The sequence below is a fragment of the Panthera tigris genome, chromosome B4 (genome assembly GCF_018350195.1).
Source record: "Panthera tigris isolate Pti1 chromosome B4, P.tigris_Pti1_mat1.1, whole genome shotgun sequence".
Lineage (NCBI taxonomy): Eukaryota > Metazoa > Chordata > Mammalia > Carnivora > Felidae > Panthera > Panthera tigris.
In genome coordinates this window covers 60115861-60141772 of record NC_056666.1, presented here as the reverse complement: position 1 = coordinate 60141772, position 25912 = coordinate 60115861, and the positions used below count along the sequence as shown (strand labels likewise).

Genomic DNA, 25912 nt, shown 5'->3' with positions numbered 1-25912 from the left:
CAGTTGGACCTGTAGCCTCTGACAGTTGGGATCTGAGGATTTTTAACATCCCCAGTTTATGGCTCAGGAATTGGCAGCGCCTTTTTCATGTGGGCAGCCACGAGAGGAGGGCATGACAGAGCGTGTGTACGTGTGTGTGTGTGTGTATGCGCGCACGTGTGTGCGACCACGTAATTCTTCCACCCCCACTTACCTACCAGGGGCATCACAAAAAAAACTGGGCTAAAAAGTGCCAACAGATGGTGGGAGGATGGGCATCTCAATGGCTATAACCTTTCTGGAAAGCAATTTGATATCAACTATCAGGAAGCTTTAATATGTGTGTGATCTTTGGTCCAATAAATCCACACAAATATATAGACAGAGAGACACAAAGATTTATTGACAAAAGGGTTTACTGAAGATCTATTTATTAAAACAACAATCACCTAATGATCAATAAGAAAGTGGTTAAAAATGACAGAATAGCCATATATATGTTTACTCTGGGGTATGCTATAAAACAGTCTCACTTTCAACAGCTGATGTGGCATCCATTTAGATATGTGTATGTGTGTATGCATATGTACAAATACACATGTACACATACATGTACAGATAAAGAAAAGGAAGTCCACCAAAATGTTTTCAGTAATGGTTATCAATATCTCTAGACAGTAGGATCATAAGCATATTTAATTTCACCTTTATGCTTTTCTGTGTTTTTCAAATTTTATACAATGATCATTTTTTCTTTTATAATTCAAGTTCTTTCAACTGTAGCAAGACAGAAGATGAGCGGTATCAGGTGGAAAGGCTTAGTAAAAAGTGTTGTGACACAAAGAAAGAAATTTTTTAAGGGACGGGGCGGCCTTTTTTGCCCTTCATTAAAGAAGACAAAAAAAAGGATGAACTTCTACCAGAATGGGATAGTCACAAGTAGAAAAAGGAATGAATAATGCTATTGCTCAACCATCAGAACTTCCCTCTTCTTCTCCCCTAATCCCACCTATTTTTTTTTTCCTTTCTTTAGAAGATTCCTGAGGTGACACCTGAGATTTGAGCCCTTGAACTCCATGGCACACTCATCCTCTAGCAATGATGGAACTGACTCTACAGACTGCAGCTCTGAATCAAACCTGAGCCTCTCTGTGGGCTATTTCCCCTGTGAAGACACCTCCTACAAGAAAACCATCTCCCGTGAAGATGTGTCTTCCAAGGGTCCTTCAATCTTTGTCCCTCCTATCCAAGGGACATGGAGAACTGAAAGTACAGGCAGACTCCTGAGGAGACAAGACCAAATTCAGGACGACCCAAAGCAGTTTTGCAAACTAAGCATCACCCTGGCCTGGGACATTGATGTGGGTTCTAACAATTCAGATTCCATAGTTAATTGGGACATAAACGGAGTCAATTGGTGGGTAGACAAGTACCCTGAAGAGAACACACAACTGACTCTCAGCAAACTGGACGGTCTTGTGCAAAAGCTTGAGAAACTTCTGGAAAATCAGAAAGATGATGATGATGGCTCTGCATTCCCTGAATCTGCTCAGGAGGAAGATTTCCAATTGTTCAGCAGCTCCCCTCCAGATAGAGCTCAGGTCAGTCATCAAGAACATGATACTTGCCAAGACTTGCCCAACCCCTGCCAACACAGAGGTACCATGCAGTTTCCACAGATTCCTCTAAGACTTCAGGAACACGAACTTACTGAGGTGAGCACAGAGATGCCCCATAGGCAAGAAGGGAACAGACCTGGTTGGGGTTAGGGGTACCAGTTTGGAACACATGGAGTATTACTACCTGCTTTGAAGCAGGGCCACACCCCCTTGGTGTCTGACAGACCAGGAGAGGGAGGGAGAAGGCTAACAGCAAGGAAAGGGGTCAGGGTCGAGCTGAAGGGGAAATATCGAGGAGCACTGAAGGACAAAAGAGGGTAGGAAAGTTAAAAAAAAAAAAACTAACAAAGATGACCACCCAAAATATATGTGTGTGTTTAATTATTAATGAGGATTTAAACTTTGCATTTACATAGGGGGGCCTGGGTGGCTCAGTCAGTTAAGTGTCTGACTTTGGTTCAGGTCATGATCTCATAATTCCTGGGTTCAAGCCCTGAGTTGGGCTCCTGCTGACAGCTCAGAGCCTGCTAAGCCTTAGAGGCTGCTTCAGATTCTGTGTCTCCCTCTCTCTCTGCCCCTCCCCTGTGAGGGCTGTCTCTCAAAAATGAATAAATGTTAAAAACAAAAACAAAAAAACTTTGCCTTTACAGTTGGATTATTTTTGATAGAAGGATTTCAATTCCATGAATGGGTACATATTGGCCCCACTGTTGTCCAGATTATAGGTCTTTAACTCATTCATTGTCTTGGCAGATGACAAACCAGGCAACTCACAGCCAAAGGACAAGCACTCTAGACACCTCCTCAGTCTCATCGGGTCAGCCAGAGAAGCCAGAGAAGGAGGGTGCTCATGCCAGCACACAGGCCATCTCCTGTGTGAACCTGAGGTGGGTTTTCCACTGGCTGAGGGAGCAAATCCTCTCCTCACTTCTCGGGAGACAACACCCGGAGGAGGCCACTGAGCAACCCCATCAGCGGGCACGAAAGAAAAGACTCTCTCACAGAGGCAAGAGAATCCAACCCCAAGATTCCCTCGAATTAGGACACCCTCTATCGCCAGATAACCTCTATTCTACAATCCCCACGAGTTAATTGTTTTCCAATAAACACATGCTCTTATTAGTCATGTCTTCCTCTTCCAGCTCACCATGTTGACTCAGGCTGATGTTGTCTAGAAGACTGAGATATATTCTCTGTGAATTTTAAGTAGTATTACCCTTCCTAACTTGAAGGCATTCTTTTTCTCTCCTCTGCCCCCCATCCTTACTCTATTTTTACCCTCTTTTATTTTTATATATTTTAACCTTTTTTAATATTAAGCCAAATGCCCATTTTCAGGAGGCAACACTATAACCCATCAGATTCCCAAGATGGTAGTGTGGTTTGGGTTGAACTTCAAGGGCTTGAGCAAATGGCAGAGGATACTGAGTCACTCAGGAAACAGATTTCAATTGGAAGTGTTTCAGGATTTCTGATGGCAGCTGTGATGTTCCCCGGGGACCTGACTGGTTGTAGACTGTGCTGTGTTGGCTAGAGTAAGTGGCCCACTCAGGAGGAATCAGAGAATTGGCAGTGCTACTTAGCCAGTCTAGGTCTACCCTGCTTCACTCATAAGATGAGAAAGATAGTAATATGTACCTCACAGGGTTGTTGTGAGAACTGAGGAGATAAGGCAAGCACTTAATACATAATTTTGCTGTAGCTGCTGATATTCATTCTCCAGAGGATCTCCCCAGAAACCTCAATCCAAGGGACATCCAAGAATGAGAGCTTAAGAGTAATTCTCATTGAAATATTTCCCACACAGAAGCAATACTTACCAAAAGGTATGGGTTTTAGCAGATCTTGATTCAACCAAGTCCTCTCCCAACCCATTCCCCACCATACCTTCTGCAATGGCTTTGCAATTGTCATTCAACTTTCCTCTGAATTTCAACTTCTTTAAGGAAATCTGTGCTCACCTCTCACCCTTCTGTCCTGACCTCTCCCTGTTACTGTTATCAATTTGCTTCCCCAGGACCACTACCTCCTCCTTATTCACTCACAGATTTACCCAAGAACCCTCAAATTCCTCCCTTCCCTCAATTGCAATTCCCTTTTTGCCTTCCTTCTTCTCCTTCTCCCTTCCTTCCACAAATATTTAGCACGTAGAAGGTCCAAGTACTTTTCTAACTTATAAAAACAATCCTTGGGCTCAGTGAGCTTATTATTTAAGAGATAAAGCCATGCAAACATGACTATAAAAAGATTACGGGTGATACGTTTTGTCTGTATGAAGTACCCATTGAATACTAAAAAATAATTAAATGTGAAGAGGTGGATTTTAAACGGTTTCATATATAAGGTTGCTTCAGTTACAAATGTGGTTAGTTTAAGGTGGAGGACATTTTTTTTTTTAATGTTTATTTACTTGTTTTGAGAGATAGAGAGCAAGCAGGGAAGGGGCAGAGAGAGAGGGAGAGAAAGAATCCCAAGCAAGCTCCAAGCTGTCAGCACAGAGCCCGACGCAGGGCTTGAACCCACGAACTGTGAGATCACGACCTGAGCCAAAACCAAGAGTCGGACAGTTAATAAGGTGGAGGACTTTACACTGCTGGATACACTGGTGTAGTGTTAAAGTGTGCAGTTGAGGCTGGTCATGTGTGAGAGACACTGGGGATGATATTGCCTAAGGAATGACAGCACAACGGGAGGGAAGAAATCAAACAACAGCAATATATGCTCAGCAATATATGTTCACAGTCACATCCTGAGTTTCTTCACAGGCAGACTCCTCACTTTATCCACTTCTCTGTTCTCTGAGAACATCTTCCCATCTGAGTAGCTCACTCAAACACGCTGCTCCACCTCCACTCGCTCTTTGACTTCACCATGACTTTGGGTACCATTACTGCACCCGTCCATGATTTTCATTCTCTTCCTTCCAGATCCCCCTGTGTACCTCCTTCCCAAACTGCAGCATACACACCACATCTAGTAGCATTCACAATGTGTTACCCTTTCCAGATCTTCTTTTAATCTATTCTCACCACATTCCCCAAAGGAACACCTGTACTTTTCATCGGGGCCAACACACAAAACCCTGGGGTTACCTTCGTCATTCCCTGGAGAATGTCCCCCATTGCCTTTTCAAGTTCCCCCACTATCTGGGGAATTTGCCCTTAAAGATGCTGCTCTCAGGTTACTATAGCCAAGAACGACCCTGGCAGGTGCAGTTGACCGTGCCCTTCCTTAAGCTGGGCCCCAGTCCCCATCCTGCCACCCTCACACCATGACTTGCACTTTTCAGCTCTCTTCATCCAACTAGTTTACCTACAGACCAACTTCTTGGTTCCTTTTTACTATACAGTGTCTGGTACACAGTGGTCTGTCTCAACATTTTTTAAATGATTTGAATATAACTTATTTCTTTAAACTTGTTCCTATACAATTTTTTTGAAAAGTGAAATATAACAGCTTAGAGTTGCTATTCTTTAAGTTAAAAGTTAGGGCAAGCTGGGGCGCCTGGGTGGCTCTGTCGGTTAAGCATCTGACTTCAGCTCAGGTCATGATCTTGCGGTTCGTGAGTTCGAGCCCCGCGTCAGGCTCTGTGCTGACAGCTCGGAGCCTGGAGCCTGCTTCCGATTCTGTGTCTCTATCTCTCTCAGTCCCTCCCCCACTCATCTCTGTCTGTGTGCATGTGTGTCTCTCTCTCAAAAAAATAAACATTAAAAAAAAAAAAGAAAACAGTTTAAAAAAAAAAGTTACGGCAAGCAGGGTTAAGAGCAGGAATGAGAGTAGAAAGCGGGAGACAGGAAGAAAATGGCAATCCATGAAAGGCCAAGAGAAGTGGTGACCTACAGACTGAGAAATCTAAGACCAGAGGGATTCAGTAATTAATCTGAAATGTTAATTCAACAAATACACATGGAGCCCTAATGTTGCTTTAGACTAGATGTATGATATGCCTAAAAGATGACCTCTCCTACCATCGTGGCATTCGTAATCAGGGCTCTGTTATTTTAACTTTCTCTAGTAATTAAGTCAAGCTCCAAGAAAAGCTCAAACAACATGAGCTACCTCAAAAGACTGCCCACAGTGAATAAGAAGCCCTGTTCATTAGCAAGACATCTTACATATTTGTGCTTAATTCTTGGTGTTCTATAAACCTGCTTGACAGGTATGAACCTATCTCTAAAATTCAAACAATGTATTTTATAAGCTTTTGTAACAAATATTCTTTGTAAAGAATTCGAATTCTAAATATTCTTTGGCGTTATCATACAACATCTCAGAGACCAAGTCCAAGTGTTTAAAAACAGGAAATATTTCAACACCTCCTCATTCATCATCGTGTCAAATATGCTGTGAAGCTATTGGCTACATGCCAAACTGTGATCAGGTTATTGGCTTTATGTCACATACGTGGAGCTGGGGCTTTAGGAGGCCCACTTATACATCAAAAGGACCTAGAGCAAAATGGAAGTGGTCATACAAAGATACAATCTTTGCTATAACCTCAAGCTAGAATGATTGCACTTATCAGACACATGCTAATCTACTTAACCAATACATTTTGGGATCCCATTATCTCAAAATGAAAACAATTCTTTCAAGTGAACTACTCAACCTTGAAACCCATAAAGCTCAGTTTAACTTAAATATTCATATTCTACAATCTATAACATCATAATGAGCCAGAATACAGGGAAAGCTTATCAAGCAAACGTCGATGGTATTCCGCTCCCTCCACACACAGAATCAGATAGACTAATGTAAAATTGTATACATCATCCCATGTCAATTTCTTACTTAGCAGGATCCCCTTGAGAGAAAAGTGTGTGTACCATACCAGCAAAACAAGGGCAAAACCATCTTATCCAGATTTAAAGAACAGAATATTAAAGTTCATGGCTCCAGAGGACACACAGGTCTACATCTACCTGGTTACAAAAACAGTGGCCCAAATCCTCTTAACAAAAAAAAGGAAAAATGGAACAAATTCTACATGAATTCACAAGACTGTCTGGTAAGGTTTGTACCCCAATAGTTAAGAACGATTTTGTTTAGGCAGGAGGCTTAAACAAACTGCTTCAAAAATAAGTCTTTTCATTATGAGTGACAAGTAGAAGAAATTCTATTCCATGCAGTGGGCTCTCTAATTTCAAGATGGATGGGGAGGCTTTACGTTGCACTTCATGGAGTCCGTCTTTTCCTGCTACCCCCTCAGACCCCAACAAAGAGAACAACACCCTGCTTTCAAAAGTGAAATAAGATCCTCATCAGATAACACCAAACCACTGAGTGAGCCAGTCATGAGTCGTGTGGGTACAAAAGCCTTAGGGTAAATTCCCAAAAGGATTATAAACCTAGATCAAGAAATCCCCTTACTAAACAATTTGTTTACTATTCCACCTTTCCAAGGAATTTCATGGTTTTGATGCCCTTTGGATATCAATCTAATATGCTTGAAGTATTTCATCAGGAAATACTTGTGAGGCATTTTCAAATGGGAGGGCAGACATCAAATATCTACTCAGGTTGTGGCTGTTGAACGAAAATTCATCTCATTATTACTGAATTCTCTTAGTCTAGAAGGAAATCAGAATGACAATTTAACTTCATTCTTCCTTACCTGCATCAATAAAGATTATTTTAAGTGCGAATCTCCAAAACTAAAGAGATCCCTCCCTCCTCATAGAACTTACCCATGCACTCAACACAAAGGAAAACACTGGACACATTCATTGTTAATACAGGTTTGGAGAGTCGTTTTTATGCTCCCCTCTCATCAACTCCACTACCATCTGTCTTTGGGGCCTAGATTCTCCCCATACAGGGATGGGGATGAAAAGGAGAATTTTTCTCCAGTAAAGTAATCAACAATTCAGTTAGTACTCTACTGAAACCACCATGGTAATAATTGATTCAGATAAGAATCAAAAATGAATGCTAGCACTGGTTGGGACAAGCACCGGGTGTTGCATGCAAGTGCCAAATCACTAAATTGTACACCTAAAACTAATGTTACACTGTACGTTAACTGGAATTTAAATAAGAACTTTAAAAAAATGCTAAAACCATTGGGTGAACGACCACTGGGGAACAAAACGTGCACACGCTCTCCGAGAACTACCCAGCAGAGTACTAGCTGTCAAGGGAATTAGGTACCCTTCCAATGGAGAGAACCAGTGAACACCAGCTTAACCAAGTGATTAAATTTAGCCTAACCAACATCATGGGCCTTCTGAGAAGCACTGGACTGCTGCTAGCAATGTGTGTTTATCCTGAATCTAATCTGAGGACACCAACAGTCAGATGAATCCAGGACATAAGGCGTTCTTCTAGGCTGCCATCTTAGACTATTCAAACATATTAACATCGTGAAATACAAAATAAGAAGAAACAAAACAGGGAGACAAGACAGTTCAAAAAGGAGACCAAAGAGACATGATGACTGACTGCTATTCATAACCCTTCACTGAATCCTTGACCAAATTCTCAAATCTATGATAAAAGACATTTTTTAATAGTTGGAAAAATCTGAATATGGACTATATATCATTTTATCAGGGGTAATAAGAATATCGTGGCTGTGTAGAAGAATGTCCTTGATTCTTAGGAAATTAAGAGTAAAGTATTATGGTATCTGCAGCTTATTTTCAAATGGACCAGGAAAAAAAAAATAGAAATAGAAGATGAGAAAGCAAAGATGGGAAAAATATTACAAAAAATTCAAGTAGGGAATCCAGATCTCTTAAAGTATTACATGTGCTATACTTGTGTGATAAGAGTATCTTAAAGATGTACATAATTAAAGCATTAAAATCTTTAAGCAAAACTTAGGTATTGATTTCTCAAATAATATCAGCTAGGCAATTCTTGAATCTGGATTCATTCATTCCTACTGGCACCTGCCTTTGGATTCACCATGGGCTGCAAGGAATTTTCAGTCTCATGGGTGAGTAAATATTCATCCCATAAGTCCTTCTAACTGTAAAAAATTGATCTAGTTGAAAACAGACTAATATCTAGGCATTTTTCAAAAACATTTCAGATTTCCAGAGTTTATTTAGCTTTTGTTGGAATTTAAATTTGTTTTAATGTTTAATTTAGAGAGAGAGAGAGAGAGAGAGCGCGCGCGCAAGCAGGGGAGGGGCAGAGAGAGAGGAGACACAGAATCCAAAGCAGGCTCCAGGCTCCAAGCTGTCAGCATAGAGCCTGATGCAATGTGGGGCTCGAACTCACAAGCTCACGACCTGAGCTGAAATCGGACACGTAACTGACACAGCCACCCTTAGCTGTGCCCTTAGCTTTTGTTGAAATTTAAAAGAATGATTTTTGCCCAATGGACAGCTAGCTCTCTTCTCTTTCATGTTATCCCAAGTTCCAGGGCTGGAGAGCTCATGTTTACCTTCAAAAAAACAAAAAACAAAACTTGTTGGACATTTTCTGTTTTTCACAAACCAAGGAACAGCCTGACACTTTATAGTACTAATAATTCTTACAAATGGTTTCTGACATTTCCTTTTATTTTGAGCAGTGCGAGAGTGTTCTTTTTCCAATCTAAGAAGCAGCGTAAGCACACCATCACCATATGATGCATGGTACATACTGGGGATTCGTGAGGGCAAAATGGGGCGCTGCTCCAGTCTTTATTCACATCATTTGGTGTGCTCCAACTTACAGGATTAAAGCTAGAGATGTTTGTCTTAAACAAAGGTATACATTCATAGATATTAACACTCTGCAAATAATTGAGAAAAGTTCAGAGACTCCTTGAGTCCTACTCTTCAATCCCAGGTTCAAAACCCACATTCACAAATAAGATTTTCTGGCTTCAAATCTCAGGTCCACCTCTTATGTGCTATGGATCCTGGGAAGTTACTTAACCTCTCTGGGCTTTCCGTTTTATCTGTCAAAAGTGATCCTATCAGTACTAGCCTCAAAGTGTTGTGGTGAGGATTTAGAAAAAGCGCCTGGCACATGAGATCTGCTTACAAATTTTAGCTGTTGCTGGCTGCTGTCACATATTTCCTTTTTAAAATCTTCCTGTTAAAATTCTGCCACAGCTCCTTGTGCCTACAGAACAGAGTCCAAGCAAACTGTCATTAAATCCCTCTAAAATAAGATCCTGATGTACTTTTCCAGTCTTATCTTACAATGCTCTGCACTCACCCATCCCACTCCTTGCAGTACTTATCCCCTGTACTTTCTTGCCTCGGCGTCTTTGCTTATACTGTCCTCTCTCTTTGGAACCACCCTAATCGTGTTCCTCTGCCCTGCTACCTACCTACTCCCAAGTGCACCCTTTCCAGGTTCACGTTAAATTCAAGCTCTTCTATAGAAGTGAGCAGGCTAGAAATAACCTCACCCTTTTTTGTGCTACCACAGCACTACCTGTAATAAGTGTACGTTTTATCCTGTTTTACAGAAATGTGCTTTCATGTCCTTCCCTCCCACTAGACAAAAGCCCCTGTGTTCTGCTTATCTTTTCTTTTCATGCTCCAAAGCCCCTGGCCCTGTTTCTTGGACATAGTAGCTCCGTGATAAATATTTGGTGAAATGAATGGTTAATCTGCAGGAAATAACAGCAACAGATAATATCTGAAATTGCACGTTGTTTCCTCTCATATAAAATTTAACTAGCTTCTACTTTAATTAAATCTAGTTCCTGGATATTTATATTGGGGGCCAGGGAGCATGGTGTAGTGTAGATGTTTCCTGAGTGGAAAAGCTCAGTTTTACCCATCAGACAAAGCTAGTTAACAAGAGAACTGTCACATCTTTCTATGTGTCTGAGTACAAACTGATATTCTATCCTTTCTTTTTTACTTAAAACGATTTTTTTTAAGTCTTCGTATTTCCGAATCCTCCAGATAATGTCTAAATTCATTCACCCACTCAACTACATTTACGGAACATAACATGCTACAGGCTGAGAGGCTATACACAAAGATGATTAGATAGACCTTTCCCTTAAAGAGCTCATACTTGTAGGGGGGATGGACATCTTGCCAGACACAGCACAGGGGAAGATCTGGGAGGAGCAGACAACATTGGCAACAACACTGTGCAAAAGCCAAAAGTCCTAAAGGGCATGCGTGGGAGACAGTGAAAAGTCTAGTTCCGCCGCCAAGCACAGGATGATGTCCTTCAGCGCAAGGGTAAGAGACAGAAGCTGGAAATGCAGGGATGGAGCCAGATCACTAAGGAGTTTTGAATTGTATCTTACGAGGAGAATGAAATTCTGAAGCAAGACACTGAGATGATTAAATCATGTTCTAGAAAGGCTTCTAATAACAGCAGTGTGGAAGGAGGACTGAAGAGAAGTTGGCAGCAGGAATACGAGCAAAAAACCCAAGAAAGAAACTGCCAGTCAGGCTTCGTGGTGAAATGGAAGAAGGAATCAAATGCTGATTTAGCCCTTAAGTAGTCTTCTCAGTATGGTTGGCGGTACTCCTATTCCGCTCTCAGCCCAGCTGCAATATCCCCCATGCTACCCCAGCTCCTAGACTCTACTTCCTCTGACATTTAGTAAGCATTTACATGAGTTAATTTAATAAATGCAGGAGGCAGGAAGTCAGCTAAGCTGAAAAGCTGCATCAGATTCCAAAGGTGCCCTGAAGTAGACTGTCAGATAATACCAAGCAGATTTCTCCTCGCTCTTTCCTTCATTAGTTCGTTTTAGTACTCATTCACCCACTGGGGTTCCACTATGTGCTGGCCGTTATTACCTTTCATGTCAAGGACACGGGGATACACAAGCCATTGCTCCTTTTCTCTACATGTTCAAAGCCTGGCTATAGTGTTGTCACTTGTTCAACAATAGGAATCACCAATTGGGCAAGTTGTCCTTAACAGTCTTCATATTAGCAGACGCTATTTAAAAATGTGTTCTGGATAGTGGTCACAGTACCAACTTGAAACTCATTTTTACCTTAAATGATTGGTTTGGTACACACTCTGTAGAGCTGGACTGAAAAGGGTTCCCGCCACAATAATTGGGATTACTTTTCTCATGTCACACAGTAGATATTGTGGATTTGCCCACTAACAAAAATGTATTTGTAAACCCCAAATCAGTACTCACAGTGTTTTCATGGGCATTCCTGGACAAGCACAGAGCAGTAAAAAATTTGAGTTGCCTGTGAACACAGTCCCAGCTGAAGGTGAATAAGGCAATGCTCTCCCTTCTTATTTCAGATCAGCATTCATACTACAAACAAGTGTTTATAGGGCTGAGGTGCTGTCTAGTGTTCCCAAGTGAAAGAGGCTGTGACGTGCCTTGCAGAGAAAAACGGACGTGTTAGATAAGCTTTGTTTAGGCATATGTTATAGCACTGTTGATTGCGAGTTCATTGTTAATGAATCAACAATATTAAATAGGTGCCTTAAAGAGATGAAGACTATACATTCATCAACTGAGAAAATGTGACAGAAGCTCACAGGAACCTAAACTTATATACCCACCAGGGCCAATGGCTCAGTATTTGCTAATTCAGTATTTGCGGTGACCTTATAGAATGTAACTACCACAAATAACGAGAATCGACTGTATCGTATTAAAGAGTGCAAAGAACCAAGCACACATAACACGTTGATTTTTTTCAGCTCTACCTTCTGAGGACCCAGGAGGACCCCCAAGTGAGGAAGCAGAAATCGCTTTCTGAATCCTACAACATTCCATTAGAATTACTCGGTATTTTCTATTCCTCTAAAATCACTCCACACAGACTCACAGAGAAGTGTTGCTGCTTGTGCTGGCTAACAAGGGGAGGAAAGAGAAAGGGTCAACAGGCCAGGAGGCACTGTGGGTCAACGCAAACAGGTGTTTTAACTGTCGCTCTGCTCTTCTTGGGACAAGTCTTATGTCTGAAGGCCCACTACTCCTTGAAGGCCACTTATTTCCTGCTTGATACTTCTTTTTTTCACTCTCCCAACAACACAGAAGGCTCCGTCTCTGGGTGCCAGGCTTCTGAAAAGGGGTGTTCTGTGCCAGACCTCAGTCAAGACCAATTCAGACTATGAAGAACCAAAAGGCCCACCTCTCTAAGCAAATAATCCATTCTTTAATTTCTAAAAATTTACAGACAGTAAGACCATTTAAATCTTACAAATCAGGAGCACCTGGGTGGCTCAGTCGGTTGAGGTTCCGACTTCAGCTCAGGTCATGATCTCATAGCTCATGAGTTCGAGCCCCTCATCACACTCCGTGCAGACAGCTCAGAGCCTAGAGCCTGCTTCAGATTCTGTCTGAAGATTCTGTCTCCCTCTCTCTCTCTGCCCCTTGCCTGCTCACACTCTGTCTCTGCCTCTCAAAAATAAATAAACATTGAAAAAATAAAATCTCACAAATCATCCAAAACTTTTAAAAATGCCCAGGATTCACGTTTCCCATTGTAAAGACTAATCTCCTCAAGCAGGAAACAACTTCTGGAAATTGGTGTACTGGAAACTAGCTTCCCTGCTCCAGGAATTCCTTGCATTAGAACCAGAAGCATTAATGGACAGAGTTCCATCCTGTGTATCTCTCTACCCCCCAAGGTTGACATCAAGTTTATTTGTTAAACAAAACAGTCATCCAAGTTCAGACCTATTGAAAAGCTTCCAAGCAAGATGAGAGGCCACGGCCAGGAGGAGGAACAGCTAATCAGAAATCAAGGGCAGGAAAAGCTGGACCCAAAATAAATATAGTACAAAATGCCCAGAATAGCCCAGAAAGACAGCTGATGACCTTTTCTTCTAAAATCTCTTAATATCCCAGTATCAAATAGCCACGTACCTAAAACCAAGCACATAATGACTACCATGAAGGTAAGGAATAAAGTGAAAACAAATATAAAAATAAGAAAAGCTGATGGTACAGTGACAACTCATGTTTTGAAAGACAAACTAAAACACAGACGACAAATATAATTATTGCATGGTACTGAGGAGTCCGTCATTGGTGAGGGATTATACCAGAGTTTGAGGTAATAGCAAGTTGTTGAAGCTATCTCAAGCTCTGAGAGCTACCATAATTTCTTAAGAGACAGCATGTATTATTTTTTGCCTAAAGACTAAATGGGTCCTGCTACAGTGGCTGTAAATTACCACACCCCTAATTTAAGTCTCCTCTAGGTTGAACAAGCTCTGGGCTGTGATTCGTCAGGGGGAAGGCAGCATTTGGGTATTCCAGGAACACAGAACACACCCTGGGGACGCAACCTCATTTCTTTGATTATGATGCACAAAGCCTCCAGCTACTGCTAAATAACAGATTTAGGAATGACTGAAATCCCTTCTCCCACTTCCTTGCCCCCTAAGCCATGGAGAGCCTTGGCTAATTGAAACTCTGATGCCAGAACCATCCATTTCAAAAAATGCCATAATATTAAACCATAGATCCACTAAATGAGAGTCAAAATTCCCTTGGACCTTCTTCCTTCTTAAAAAACTGCTGAAACTATATGCCCAAAGTGCCATCCGAAGTGCTAAGTTCTTCTAATTAAACAAACACATAGCACTTAAAAGCACCACCTGTCCAGTTATAGAGCCAATGCATGTGCACACACACACACACACACACACCCTCCACATGATTTGGTTATTTATTTGCAAAATGTGTAAACATTTCCTTTCTCTCCAAGTTACACCCTTGCATATCTGTATTAAGGAGGGGAAAAAAAAATCAGTCACTGACTGCCAATTTCCTAACAGGGTAGGGAAAAAACAAAGCAACTGAGAATAAAGACTGCTAAGGCTTAGCAAATAGCTTCAAGCTACCCTCAAACTCCATTGCACATCACACACAAAGGAAGCCTCTGCTTAAAGGAATAGTTCTAAAACCCCAACCACATCCCCCTTGGATTGTAAAGGAGATCCTAGATACTTGGTAAAAGAGGGAGAGATCACTAGAGGGGGAAAAATGGAAATAAAAATCTTTTAATGGAAAGAAATTCATTTACATATTGTCTCGAGTTATAACGAACCAATAAAACACAAAACACATATGTGACACATGATTCCAAATAAGATTGCCAATCCCAAGCAGTATTTTGAGAATTACCCAGGAGGTAGAAAACATCAACCCCATATGATAAAGTGAACAAGACTACCAGGGTATGGAGAAAGAGAGCCCAAAGGGCCAGAGCTACGAGGGCTGCTTTTCTTTAGGGCCAACATCATCTCAGAGGCTACAAAATGCCTGTTCAGAAACCACTACATGACAAGGTGCAGCGATTATATAAGCAGCCTGAGTAATAAAGTGCACAGTCCCACGGCCTTCCTCAGCCTGAAGAAGACAGGGCAGTAACAAAGCCAGATGAGAGGCCCCACCTCATTCCTGTGCCTGGGTCCATCCAGCTTCCAAAGTGGCATAACCAGACAGCTTTCACCACCACCATCCCGTGACCTCAAGAACCATGAGCACAATGTAGAGAGAAGGGTGTTGCCTGGGCTCTGAGACAAATGATACTTCTTGTTTGCCAGTTGCCAGAACATCTAAATGCCGGAAAGTACAAACATCCCAAAGTTTTTGGTTTAATTCTTTCCTATATGCCCTCCTGCATCAGCTGCATGTAGATACCCCTGGGTATAAGAGGATCGAGGTGGGAACTTAAAAGTAATAATTAAGTAGGGGCACCTGGGTGGCTCAGTCGGATGAGTGTCCGACTCTTGATTTCAGCTCAGGTGTCAAGATCTCACAGTTCATGGGATCGACCCCCACATCGGGCTTGGCTCCAACAATGTGGAGCCTGCTTGGAATATTCTCTCTCTCTCTCTCTCTCTCTCTCTCTCTCTCTCTCTCTCTCTCTCTTCCTCCCCCACTCACACTCTTGTCTCTCTCAAAATAAATAAATAAACTTAAAAAAATAAGTAATAACACTATTTGGTACTTATTTTATTAATTTAATTAATCCAATATTTAATTTCTATGACAATTATTCAATGTTTTTTAGTAAATATTTGCTTTGACATCAGGAACAACAAAACAAACCCAATTTTGGGGGCAGGGTGACACTCCCAAAGATGTAATGTGGGAAGTGGGAATTTAAATAGAGATATGAGAGAAAGCCAAATACAGCTTTCATAACCTAGCTATGCCATATATTTAAATACATGTCTTATATATTTGTGTAGTTGATATATATATATACACCCTTTCATGAATAGAGCATGTGTATTAGAGCTTGTTAAAGCAAATGCTGCTGTGAAAATAAATGTAGATATACTCTTACAACCTTAAATCAGTTACCTCACTTTAGTCATTAATGTTTTATCTGATATGGATAGTAACTATTTGGTGAACTTAGGTCATATCTTAAAACTGCTCCTTCATCTACTATCATAAGTACCAACATCTGCTGTCAAAGGTTCCTCTGACATGGAATGAACCTGTCAAAGAATCTAGCATTTAGAAAAATATAAATATTGGGGCGCTGGGGTGGCTCAGTCAGTTGAGCAACCGACTCTTGATTTTGGCTCAGGTCAATGATCTCACACTGAGTGTGAAGTCTGCTTAAGATTCTCTCTCTTCTCTGCCCCTCTCCCCTGCTCGCATACTCTCCCTAAAAAAAAAAAAAACCCAAAACTAGGTATGACATTTAGAGGATTCACAGAACTCCCCTCTGCCTCAAAGTACCAATCTAAACTATTCCTGATTTTATAGATGAGGAAACAGAGGCCCATGGCAAAGGATATACCAGAAGTGCCAAAGCTAGTATTAGAAAAGTCAGAAGTAGAATTTCAGAGTTTTGGGTAAATTGTTCTCCTTGCTCAAATCACTCTAAAAGTTTTTTCAGAACACTAGATTATTCATTTGTTTGATCATAATCTCACCGAGGTCAGGGGCGTCTGACTGGCTCAGCTGGCTGAGCGTCCGACTCTTGATTTTGGCTCAGGTCATGATCTTGTGGCTTGTGAGTTCAAGCCCCACATCGGGCTCCACATTGACAGCGAGAGGCCTGCTTGGGTTTCTGTCTCTCTCCCTCTCTTTCTGTCCCTCCCCTGCTCAAGCTATTTCTCCCTCTCTCAAAATAAATAAACTTAAAACAAATTTTTTTTAATAAAAATAATCTCACCGAGGGCAAAATCAAGCTTAATCGATACCATATGTCTTAATAGCTAGAACAGAATCACTAATGGGTGAAAAGACGTGGCCAACCACAACCAGTTGGGAAGCATACCCTACGCTGGGTGTGGTGGTATGTAGTAAGTCACCCACAGAGCCTCTCACCACAGTCCCCTGGTAAATAAGGACACCTTACTTATGTTTGCAAAATGCCTGCCAAGAATTGAGAGTCCAACAAAAATTGTGATTTTCCTTTGTCCGAAATGACCCAACTTCTCCATGAATCTCAGCTCCACTGGCTTCTTCTTGAATTAACCGAGTAAAGGAGTTCCAACAACCAACAGTGTCTTCACTGACTCACCCTGGGGAGGGCCTGGCCAACAACACATGGACAAATGTTTCCTGTCATCTTTCCTCTGATTTCAGTTTAAGGCGAGGCAAGTCGGAAAATACTTATTAGTGTTCACCATACTTAAAAAAGAAACTAGCTAGTCTTATGTTTTTAAAAAAAAATCACCTGAAAACTCTTATGAAGTCTCAGCTACTGAGTCAAACAGGCAACATCCATAAGAAGATTCAGAAAAATAGTAAGAATAATGGCTGTCATTTTTCGTACAAGTACAACACACCCAAATGCACTGCAGACATTACGGCAGTAAACTGTCACAGCAAACCTATTAGGTAAGCACATTAATATCCCTACTTCACAGAGGAAAGAGCTAACCTGGGGAGATGGTCGGAAGAGGCAGGAGCTGTGACCTGAACACAGAATGGTCGCACGGCAAGACCCTCACGCCCACACCCCACATTTATTGGAAAATACATTTGTTTCCTAGTTTGGTAATTCTATTGATTAAGTCCGGGTCGGCTCAAGATTCATACAGTAGGAACTGGTTTTTCAAAGCTTCCTCAAAACAAAATTAGACTTAAAAAGAAATTTGACCAACATTAGAATAAATTCGTTCAGAAAATGCTTTGAGAGCTCCTTCTGAGATTCAGCCTGCCTGCCTGCAACAATAGTTCTTTTTTTTTTTTTAAGTTTATTTATTTTTGAGAAGAGGAGAGGGAAGTGGGTGGGGGAGGGGCAGAGCGACATAATCCCAAGCAGCTTTCCCCCTGATGTGGAGCTCGATCCCATGAACCATGAGATCGTGACCTGAGCCAAGACCAAGAGTCAGAAGCTTAAGCGACTGAGCCACCCAGGCACCCCTCATTATTTATTTCTTTATTCCTCTCCCCAAACTCTTCAGTCTCACAATACAGATTCTTCCCCTGGGTTGTCAGTTTTTAAGGTCCTTGATCAGGTTGATGAGATCTCCTAATCATTTCTAGGGTAGCCTAGACATCTCTCTTTTCTGGATTTACTGCCTCTTCCCCTCTGTAACCATTTCCTGGACCCAACCAAAGCCCTTCTCTGCCAGGAGAGCAAGCCTTACCACACCACACACGTATCAAGGAAGCCTTCCACCTGGCCACACTCTCAATCTACAAGAGCAATATACAAAAGCATCTTTATCTGTTTCTGACTAGCATGTTTAGACCATCAGGCTGAGCCAGACAAATCACCTGGCTAGCTAAAATCAACTTGTCTGCTTCCAAAGACATTTATTTAGTTCAACATCACTCCCGAGATCTGCAGAATCTAAATCACTGAGTAGTCTCTGAACAAAATACAAACACCAGAAGATATGTGCAAAAATATTCATCAAAGCACTATTCGTTATTCATCCAAACTGGATAGCACCTAAATGTCCAGCAACTTTAAAAGAGATATATAATTGAATACCATTAAGAGCAAGGAGAATGAAATAAAACAAACTTATGCAATACTGTAGAAGAATTTCACAAATACAGTAAGAAAAATAAGCCAGACACAAAAGAATATATAGTACATGATTCTATTCACAAGAATTTTTTCAACAGGCAAACTTATCAACGGCATTAGAAATCATGGAATCAGTTATCCCCAGGAACATTAGAAGAGGAGGGTCCTGGGGTGCCGGCAATTTTCTGTTAATCTGGGTGCTGTTGCAAAGGTGTGCCCATTTTGTGACAATTATTCCCTCAAGCCATCCACTTACGATTTGTGCACTTTCCTTCATAATTTATTTCCATAAAATGCTGACTGAAAGAGACCCCAGAGAACATCTGGTCTGCTCTCCTCAGTTGGCATAAATAAAAGTAACTGTTTCCCATGTATGTTAACTATCTCAAGGACACACAGGAAATCCATGGAAGGTCTGGGACTGGACATTTTATCTCTTAACTCCCCATCTAGGTACCAAAGCTACCTCTCAAAAGCGGGAGGATGTTTCTCTAATTTCCTTCCTTGTGACTATGGCCAAACTTTAGAAGGATTAGGATCATATTCCTGTTAAGAATACAACCCGGAAGGTTCTAGTCTCCTACCAAAAGCAGTACCAAGAAGAGCATTTTAAACACCACTTACACAGGATATGGCCAATCAAAAAATGTCAGCACCAAATTCACACACTGGGTTTTGCCACTTAGCAGTTGTGTGCCGGTCAGCAAACTCCCTACCCTTCTCTGAACCTTAGTATCCTCATGCAGATCACTGAAATATTAACTCCAACCTTGCAAGATTGCCATGACAGTATAAGGTCATAGCATCAGAACAGTGACTGGCACGTTGCAAACACTTGAAAAAGTATTTGTTAAATGAATACTGACTGAATTGAATGAATCAAGTACCTATCACTTGGAAGATGCTCAACAAATAGCTAAGTATTATTATTACTGAACAAGAATAACAAGGAGGAAGAGAGTAAATAAGCTTATGTGAAAGCACCTCATGTTTCTAAACGTACAGGGTCATTAAGGGGTTGACCCAATTCTCACTGGCTTCAATACAGCACTGAGATGGTCTGTGGGACAAAGAGCCATCAAGGATTGAGAAGAGGGTGGTACTTTTTCTGTGCTAGCAGGTCTGTGTTTTTCTTCTCGCTGCCAACCAGATTTGCTCACTGACTGGCCATAACACATCTAAATTCTACAGTCACCTATGTTAGTCATAGCACTTTTAGAATTGAAAAACTTTTCCAGAGGGGGGTGGGTCATCAATTGTCACAGACTTAATGAATAGACAGACACAGTCGAGTAACTTTACTACTGGGAAAAAATTTACACACTCAATATACAGAAAGGTAATTACAGGCTTTACAAGTGTTGGAAATAAATAATGCAGAGGAGAAAGTTTACTCACATTTTTAAAAGCAAGTTTAATAGTGATTTTCTTCAGCTCTTCAAATTTTCCATGTGCTTCTTAGCAAACTGATCCATAAAATTCTTCTATACTGAAAAGAAACAAATATAAAAAAGATAAAATTAATTTCAAATTATAGCACACCAGAAAAAAATATAGCCTATAGATGGTCAAGTATTGTATAAGCAAAGAGCATCAAACTAGATAACACATGTGTAATTAAAAACATGAAAATGTGTTAAGGACCAACAGATTTAACTAACTTCCTTCCAGTTCTTTCTTTGCTTCCTCCCCCTTTTTTCCTCCCCTTGCCCCCAGCATTCCCTTCTCCTTCTTCCTTACTTCCCCAGTTGCTGGACAACCTCAAATATTCCTTGAAGCCTGAGTTTCAGCAGAAAACCACCATCATTCATTTTTATAGCACAAAGTACCTGGCACACGTTAGGTACTCTATGAATGTTTGTTGAGTAAATGAACGAATCATAACTTGACAGTATTTGGTGGCTAAGGTTAAAAAAAAAAAAAAGGAAATTATTTTCTTGTCCAACAAGACCAATCAATATGCAGACAATATGGCAGAAACATATATACCGTTTTATAGGCTTGCAATTAGACTTGACTGATTTCCTTACCTCCTGTAAATAACAAATATAGAAAAAAAATTCCCAGTACTATATGTATGGGCATGTATATCCTCACCATTACAGTAATAACATATTTTGGTCGTTAAGGAATATTTAGGAATAGAAGTTCCTTTAGAGGTGCTCACTACTCAAATGAGAAAGCAAAAGTATCTCCAAGTTAAATACCAGATATGTTACCTTACATGTGTTTCTCAAATCTATATATAGTCAGAGCCAGTCCCGGATAAAATTATGAAGGAGCAGTGTGGTTCCTTCCTTCTTTACTCTGTCCTTTTGAGAAGCCAGTGACCCCAGATGTTTAAGGAAGGAAGGAAAGAATAGGATCAGATCTGCGGCTCAAACAGCTTAACGCATATCCTTCCTAAGGACATTTGCTTTTGAAAAAGACCTTCAAAAGAGGCAGGTGCTTAACACGGAAATAAAATGCATTACTGACAACAGAATTTCAGGTATGAATGGGGGATAGTGGCTGTCTTAAAGAAATCTCTCCACTCAGGTAAGCATCTGCCCTTTCTGTCTCCCCTAAAGCTGGCTTCATGTATGACCCACACAGACACACCAATCCAGGTGAATTTTAAGCGATTAATGATGCATGCATAAGCCAGCCTAATTTTAAGACTAGTCTGTGCTCCAAAAGTAAACAGTTGTATTAGTCAACAGCTTTCCACATGAGTGTTTAGGAACCCTACCCCACAGGTGCTTCTGAGAAAGGCAGGAGTGAGCGACGTGTGGCAGCAAGTACAGCAGCTTCTCTCTTGTCTGTTGTAGACTTAGATCCAAGATTGAGGTTAGGGAAGGGGTTTCCTTGAGCACTCATGAAAGGGCTGAAATTGATGATTACATTAGCAACTAGCACAGAAAATCCCAATGAGTTCATAACCGAACAGATATAAAATCATCATCACACCAAAATCCTGTTAGAAAACACCATTTTTAACAGGGCCTTTGAGGGGGAATGTGAGTTCTAGGCGGGGTCCCAGAGCCCAGGTCAACCCGGGTCTGAGCAGGCAAGAGCCTCGCCTGTGCTTTCAAGTCCCGCCCTGCAACGAACAGCAGAAGGAAGGGATCAACAGTGAGGGACAAGACTACAGTGGTGACAACCTGAGGATGTTCCAGAGGTGGGGAAAGAGAGGCCTCCAGTAGGGAGGAAGACACAGAGGGTTTTTGTGAGTCAGCTACGTCCCCAGGCCCCTTCCCAATCCCCATCAGCCTCGTTGCTAGAAATTACACGTGCAAGGTTTAGACTTCACCATAGGTCAGGGCCTATCAGGTACAAATGAGGACAGAAAAATCAGTGGAACGGGTTTAAAGAGAAGAAAAAAATACATACCTATATTCTGTAAGACCCAATTCAAAACATATAAAATAAAAAAATTTTAAAGAGAATTGTAAGAAAGTGTTCCCTGAACTTGCTCCAGACGATTCTATTCAATTGAGAAGCACTGAGTATTTTCAATCCCTCCCTCTGCACAGAGCTCTGATTATTTGGCCCAACCAAGACTGAATACATAAAAACATTTATAAACATGAACCATTGGGTTTTTTGAGTTTCCATCATGAGCCTTGTTTTTAAGTAAGTCAAAGATGTCCTTTGTTACACAGTTTTGATCGAATGCAAGAGAATGTAGTCATTTCCTCAGAAACAGACGTAAGTTATAAATATGAACTAACCAACAAAGCCACTCACAAAAAAGGTTCACTGACAAGTTTAATTTAAAAAGAACACTTTATTAAACTGAAAAGTAAGCCAGAAAAACATCCAAACCCATGCAAACAACATTCCTAGCACAAAAACCTGTTGTGTAATGACAAGGATAATTACAAATAGCATGTTATCTGACTCACATATTTTTCCTATACAGAAATTACAAAAAAAAAAAAAAAGACAAAAAACCAAACAACAGTCTGTATTTGTGTTCTTTTAATAAAACAACCCTTATCATCCTGCCCAAATCACAGATTTCAAATTCTAAGAAAAATCCTCCAGGCCATTACATCAGCAACTTCTATACATCTCTTTGAGATGGGAAAACACATTTATTACTATTGGTGACTTTCTAAATCCTTTAGATCTTCTCAAGCATGACCATCACAACTGAGAATAACACATTAAACATAATCATTTGGAGGCGAAGTTATTGCTTATTATAATAATAACTGGGTTGTAGTTTGAGGTGTTAGGGTTCAGAGCCTACAGCCAAGAAAGAATTCTTGAGATTCGGTGCAAAAAGGTGCTTTTATTAAAGCACAGGGACAGAACCCATGGGCAGAAAGAGCTGCACTGGAATTGGGTCAGATGACTGGTTATATAGCTTCAAGTTGGGAGGGGGTAAGCCTCCTCCAAAGAATTTGGAAACAAGGTTTCCAGGACCTTGAGGGGGCTAGCTATTGCTTGGAAAAGGTCATTTACTACTGTTTGGTAAAAACTCGGTCCCTTTGATTACTCAAAAGGTCTCATCTGAGTGCCTTCAGATGTGTATCAGGGGGCCATAAGCTTGCAGTAAGACTGCCAACATATATGGGGAGGGGAAGGGGAAGGCGGGCAGACATAAAGGAGGTTTCCAAAGGATTTTTTTATATGTTCAAGTAGACAGACTTACAGGATGCTGAGGGTCAGGATAATGTTAAGTTCAGATTCCCTTTTGCCCCTAGCAAAGTGTCATCAAGGCACCTGAGCTTGCAGAGGAATGTCACTCTGCCTGTCTCAAGAACTTGTTAATGGGCTGTAGGGAAATTTGTTTTTTCTTCTGCCTTCCTTTCCCACAGCAATACCTATTTCATAGATTAAAACTAAATGGAATGCAAAGTCTCTATTCAGGTATAACTTAAGCATCTGAAGCATAGGTCTGCACAAACAGTCTGCAACCTGTTTTTATAAATAAAGTTTTACTGGAACACAGCCATACCTTATCAATTACAGCTTCTGCAAGACACAATGACAGAGCTGAGTAGTTGTAGAAGAGACTGTAAGTCCTGCAAAGTATAAAATACTTATTAACTGATCTGTCCCTTTAAGAAAAAATTTCCTGACCTCTGGTCTCTGTATCAGTATAGTACAGTCGACCAGTTAAATACACTCAGTTGACTAAATCTTGAAATAAGAAACACTAATCCTGGTTTAACCATCTTGCTAGATAACTACCTAAGTCACTTGACCTTTAGCTGCTTTAATTTTCTCATTTACAATAATAGATAATATTTATTGGGAATTTATGTACTAGGGACCATTCTAAGGGCTTTACTTTTAGTAAATGAACAATGAATTCATTCATTTAATTCTGGCAAAAATGCTCAAAGTAAATGATTATCTCCATATTACAGATGAGGAAACTGAGGTAGGGGAGTTAAATAATTTGCCCAAAGTCACATTGCTATTGAGTGAAAAAATCAGGATCAGAACTTGGGCAATTTGGGTACAGAGCTGGTATTATTAATCTCTGTGCTATACTGATAATAATTTTAAAAGTTACAGATAATAAAAAGAAATCTCAACAGGTTTGTAGGTTAGAAATGTTAGGAAAAGGCAGTAAAGTATACCTCTGCACAGTTTAGGATAAGGTACCTAATATAAGGTACTTATTTACATACATCATATAATATATATATCATATATATATATATCAGATATATATCAGATATATCTGATATATCAGGTATATATCTGATATATATCACATATATATCATAAATATATATATCATATATACATATATCATAAATATATATATTTATATAATGGACTTCCACAGACTTGCAAGAATCTTCTGATTCTAAGATTAGGCTTACTGTGGGGGTATGGGGAATATAAAAATCCAAAATACTCTTTTTTTTTTTTTTTTTTTTTTTTTTTACCAAGGTAATCAAAGAACCAAACTGACCAATGTCTATCTTCCCCTTGGTAAGCTAAGGCCTGTCTAGACACTTTAGGACTTTCAAAAAGCCTTCTGAATAAAGACTTACCAGGGACCCTAAATCTTCCAAATTTGTTCCCATCTAGTCTCATCCTGTGCTTGGTTTCCCAAGTCTTGGGAAAAGGCAGAGCAAACATCCACAGAAATTATGGAAAGACTTCTTCGCAGCCTGGCAAGAACAACTGTGTCCAGATACCAATCGCTGCATAGATCAGGAAGATGTCCCCTAGTGAATCATCTCCACCACTTCCTGAAGTTCACCAGGATGTCTGGAGGAAATGTGTCACCTAGATGTAACCCAGTGCTCTTTTGTACTGAAAGACAGGTTTACACAATCCAAATAAAACAAAGGGAAAATATATGTACTGCCAAGTTACTCATCACCAACTTCACATTTAGATAGAGATGGTCATAGCCATCTTTTCAGTCAGGCTAGTCTTTCATTGGCTCACAGTGTCTACAGAGTCAACACCAAATCCTTGACTTTGACATTCAAGACCTTTCTCATCTTATCCCTTAGCTACTTTTCAAATCTTACCCCCTTTTATTTTCAGTCTTTCATGTAACAAGGATAGCCTGTTTCTCCCTCTCACATCACCTCTATTCCTGCTTCTGAGCCATACTCACTCTGTGCTCCATTTTCTCTTCTATTATCAACACCACATCCACGGCAAAGGCCAAATCTCTGTGCTCAATATTGTGGGATATAACTTGTACTTCATGTGAGTACTGGATCCCCAGAATCCCAGGGGAATGAGGTACTCAAAAGACTAAAGTAAAGCTGTATATTAAAGGTGTGAAAGTGCTACAGGACATAGATTACAGGATCCAAAATGACTTTACAGAGAGCCTAAAGTTGCAGGGGTACCCAAATGGGATAAAGGTTTACACCACGCACTTCAGAGCTGTTTAGGCCTATGTCCAAAATCCTGGCTCCCTGTGACTGGAAACAGAGTGCAGGCGTTACAATCAAACAAGTTAGTTTGATGCCTAACCATGCTCAAAACCGTATTTGTAGCAAATTCTCCTGTCTTGCTCAATCAAATCTCTCGTATTCTCCTTTTCTCACTGCCAACGGGATTGAGTGTTTCGACCTATTCATTCATTTGGGCATTTAATCACATATTGATTTTCACTGTTTAAATATTCCAGAAGTGCATTTTGCCTCCTCAAGAAGACTTTGTTATCAAAGAATGGATTCTTTCAAATAGACCCTTGGCATTTTCAAATTTTAGGTTCAAGGTCCCTGACAAGTAGTACTAGCTTAGCTGAGAAGCAATTTAAATCATAAGGGTGGGCTGTCTGGGTAGTTACATAGGGCCAGTCAACCATAAACATCTGTATTCCAGCACGGCTTTGTGTATAAAGTAACTCATATGAACAGACTAAAAACTTATTTCTTTCTGGGATGCTCAGAAAAAAAAGCTCAAGGCTAGGGCTAATGATAGAAGTAAAGATCAAGTTAAGCGGTACAAGAAAGGGAAGGCTCTTAGCCAAAAAAA

General features: G+C 40.5%; 2 protein-coding genes across 5 annotated transcripts in view; one reads left to right on the top strand and one right to left on the bottom strand.

The window, feature by feature from the left end:
• PPFIBP1 (PPFIA binding protein 1) overlaps window positions 1–25912 on the bottom strand; it is a 174704-nt gene that overhangs the window by 98363 nt on the left and 50429 nt on the right. For both annotated transcript variants that reach the window (XM_042992007.1, XM_042992008.1), the window contains one exon: window positions 19856–19946. The gene's annotated coding sequence lies outside the window, so the exon portion shown is untranslated. The remainder of the gene's footprint in view (window positions 1–19855; window positions 19947–25912) is intronic.
• CB4H12orf71 (chromosome B4 C12orf71 homolog) lies at window positions 38–25912 on the top strand. 3 transcript variants are annotated; one of them, XM_042992019.1, is made up of 3 exons: window positions 38–126; window positions 1013–1694; window positions 24497–25912. In XM_042992019.1, the coding sequence occupies exons 2-3, from the start codon at window positions 1056–1058 to the stop codon at window positions 24638–24640; spliced, it is 783 nt and encodes a 260-aa protein (XP_042847953.1). In that variant the 5' UTR covers window positions 38–126; window positions 1013–1055; the 3' UTR covers window positions 24641–25912. The 3 variants fall into 3 exon arrangements, with proteins under 3 accessions (XP_042847953.1, XP_042847952.1, XP_007075704.1); XM_042992018.1 differs by lacking the exon at window positions 24497–25912 and adding an exon at window positions 2352–2724 and having other exon boundaries at window positions 38–122; XM_007075642.2 differs by lacking the exon at window positions 24497–25912 and adding an exon at window positions 2352–2724.

Excerpts from the sequence above, each read along its gene's own strand:
- CB4H12orf71 (XM_042992018.1), top strand. The coding sequence starts at position 1,056 with ATGGCACACTCATCCTCTAGCAATGATGGAACTGACTCTACAGACTGC. Across the intron at positions 1,695-2,351 it reads AGGAACACGAACTTACTGAG|ATGACAAACCAGGCAACTCA; the intron begins GTGAGCACAGAG and ends TTGTCTTGGCAG.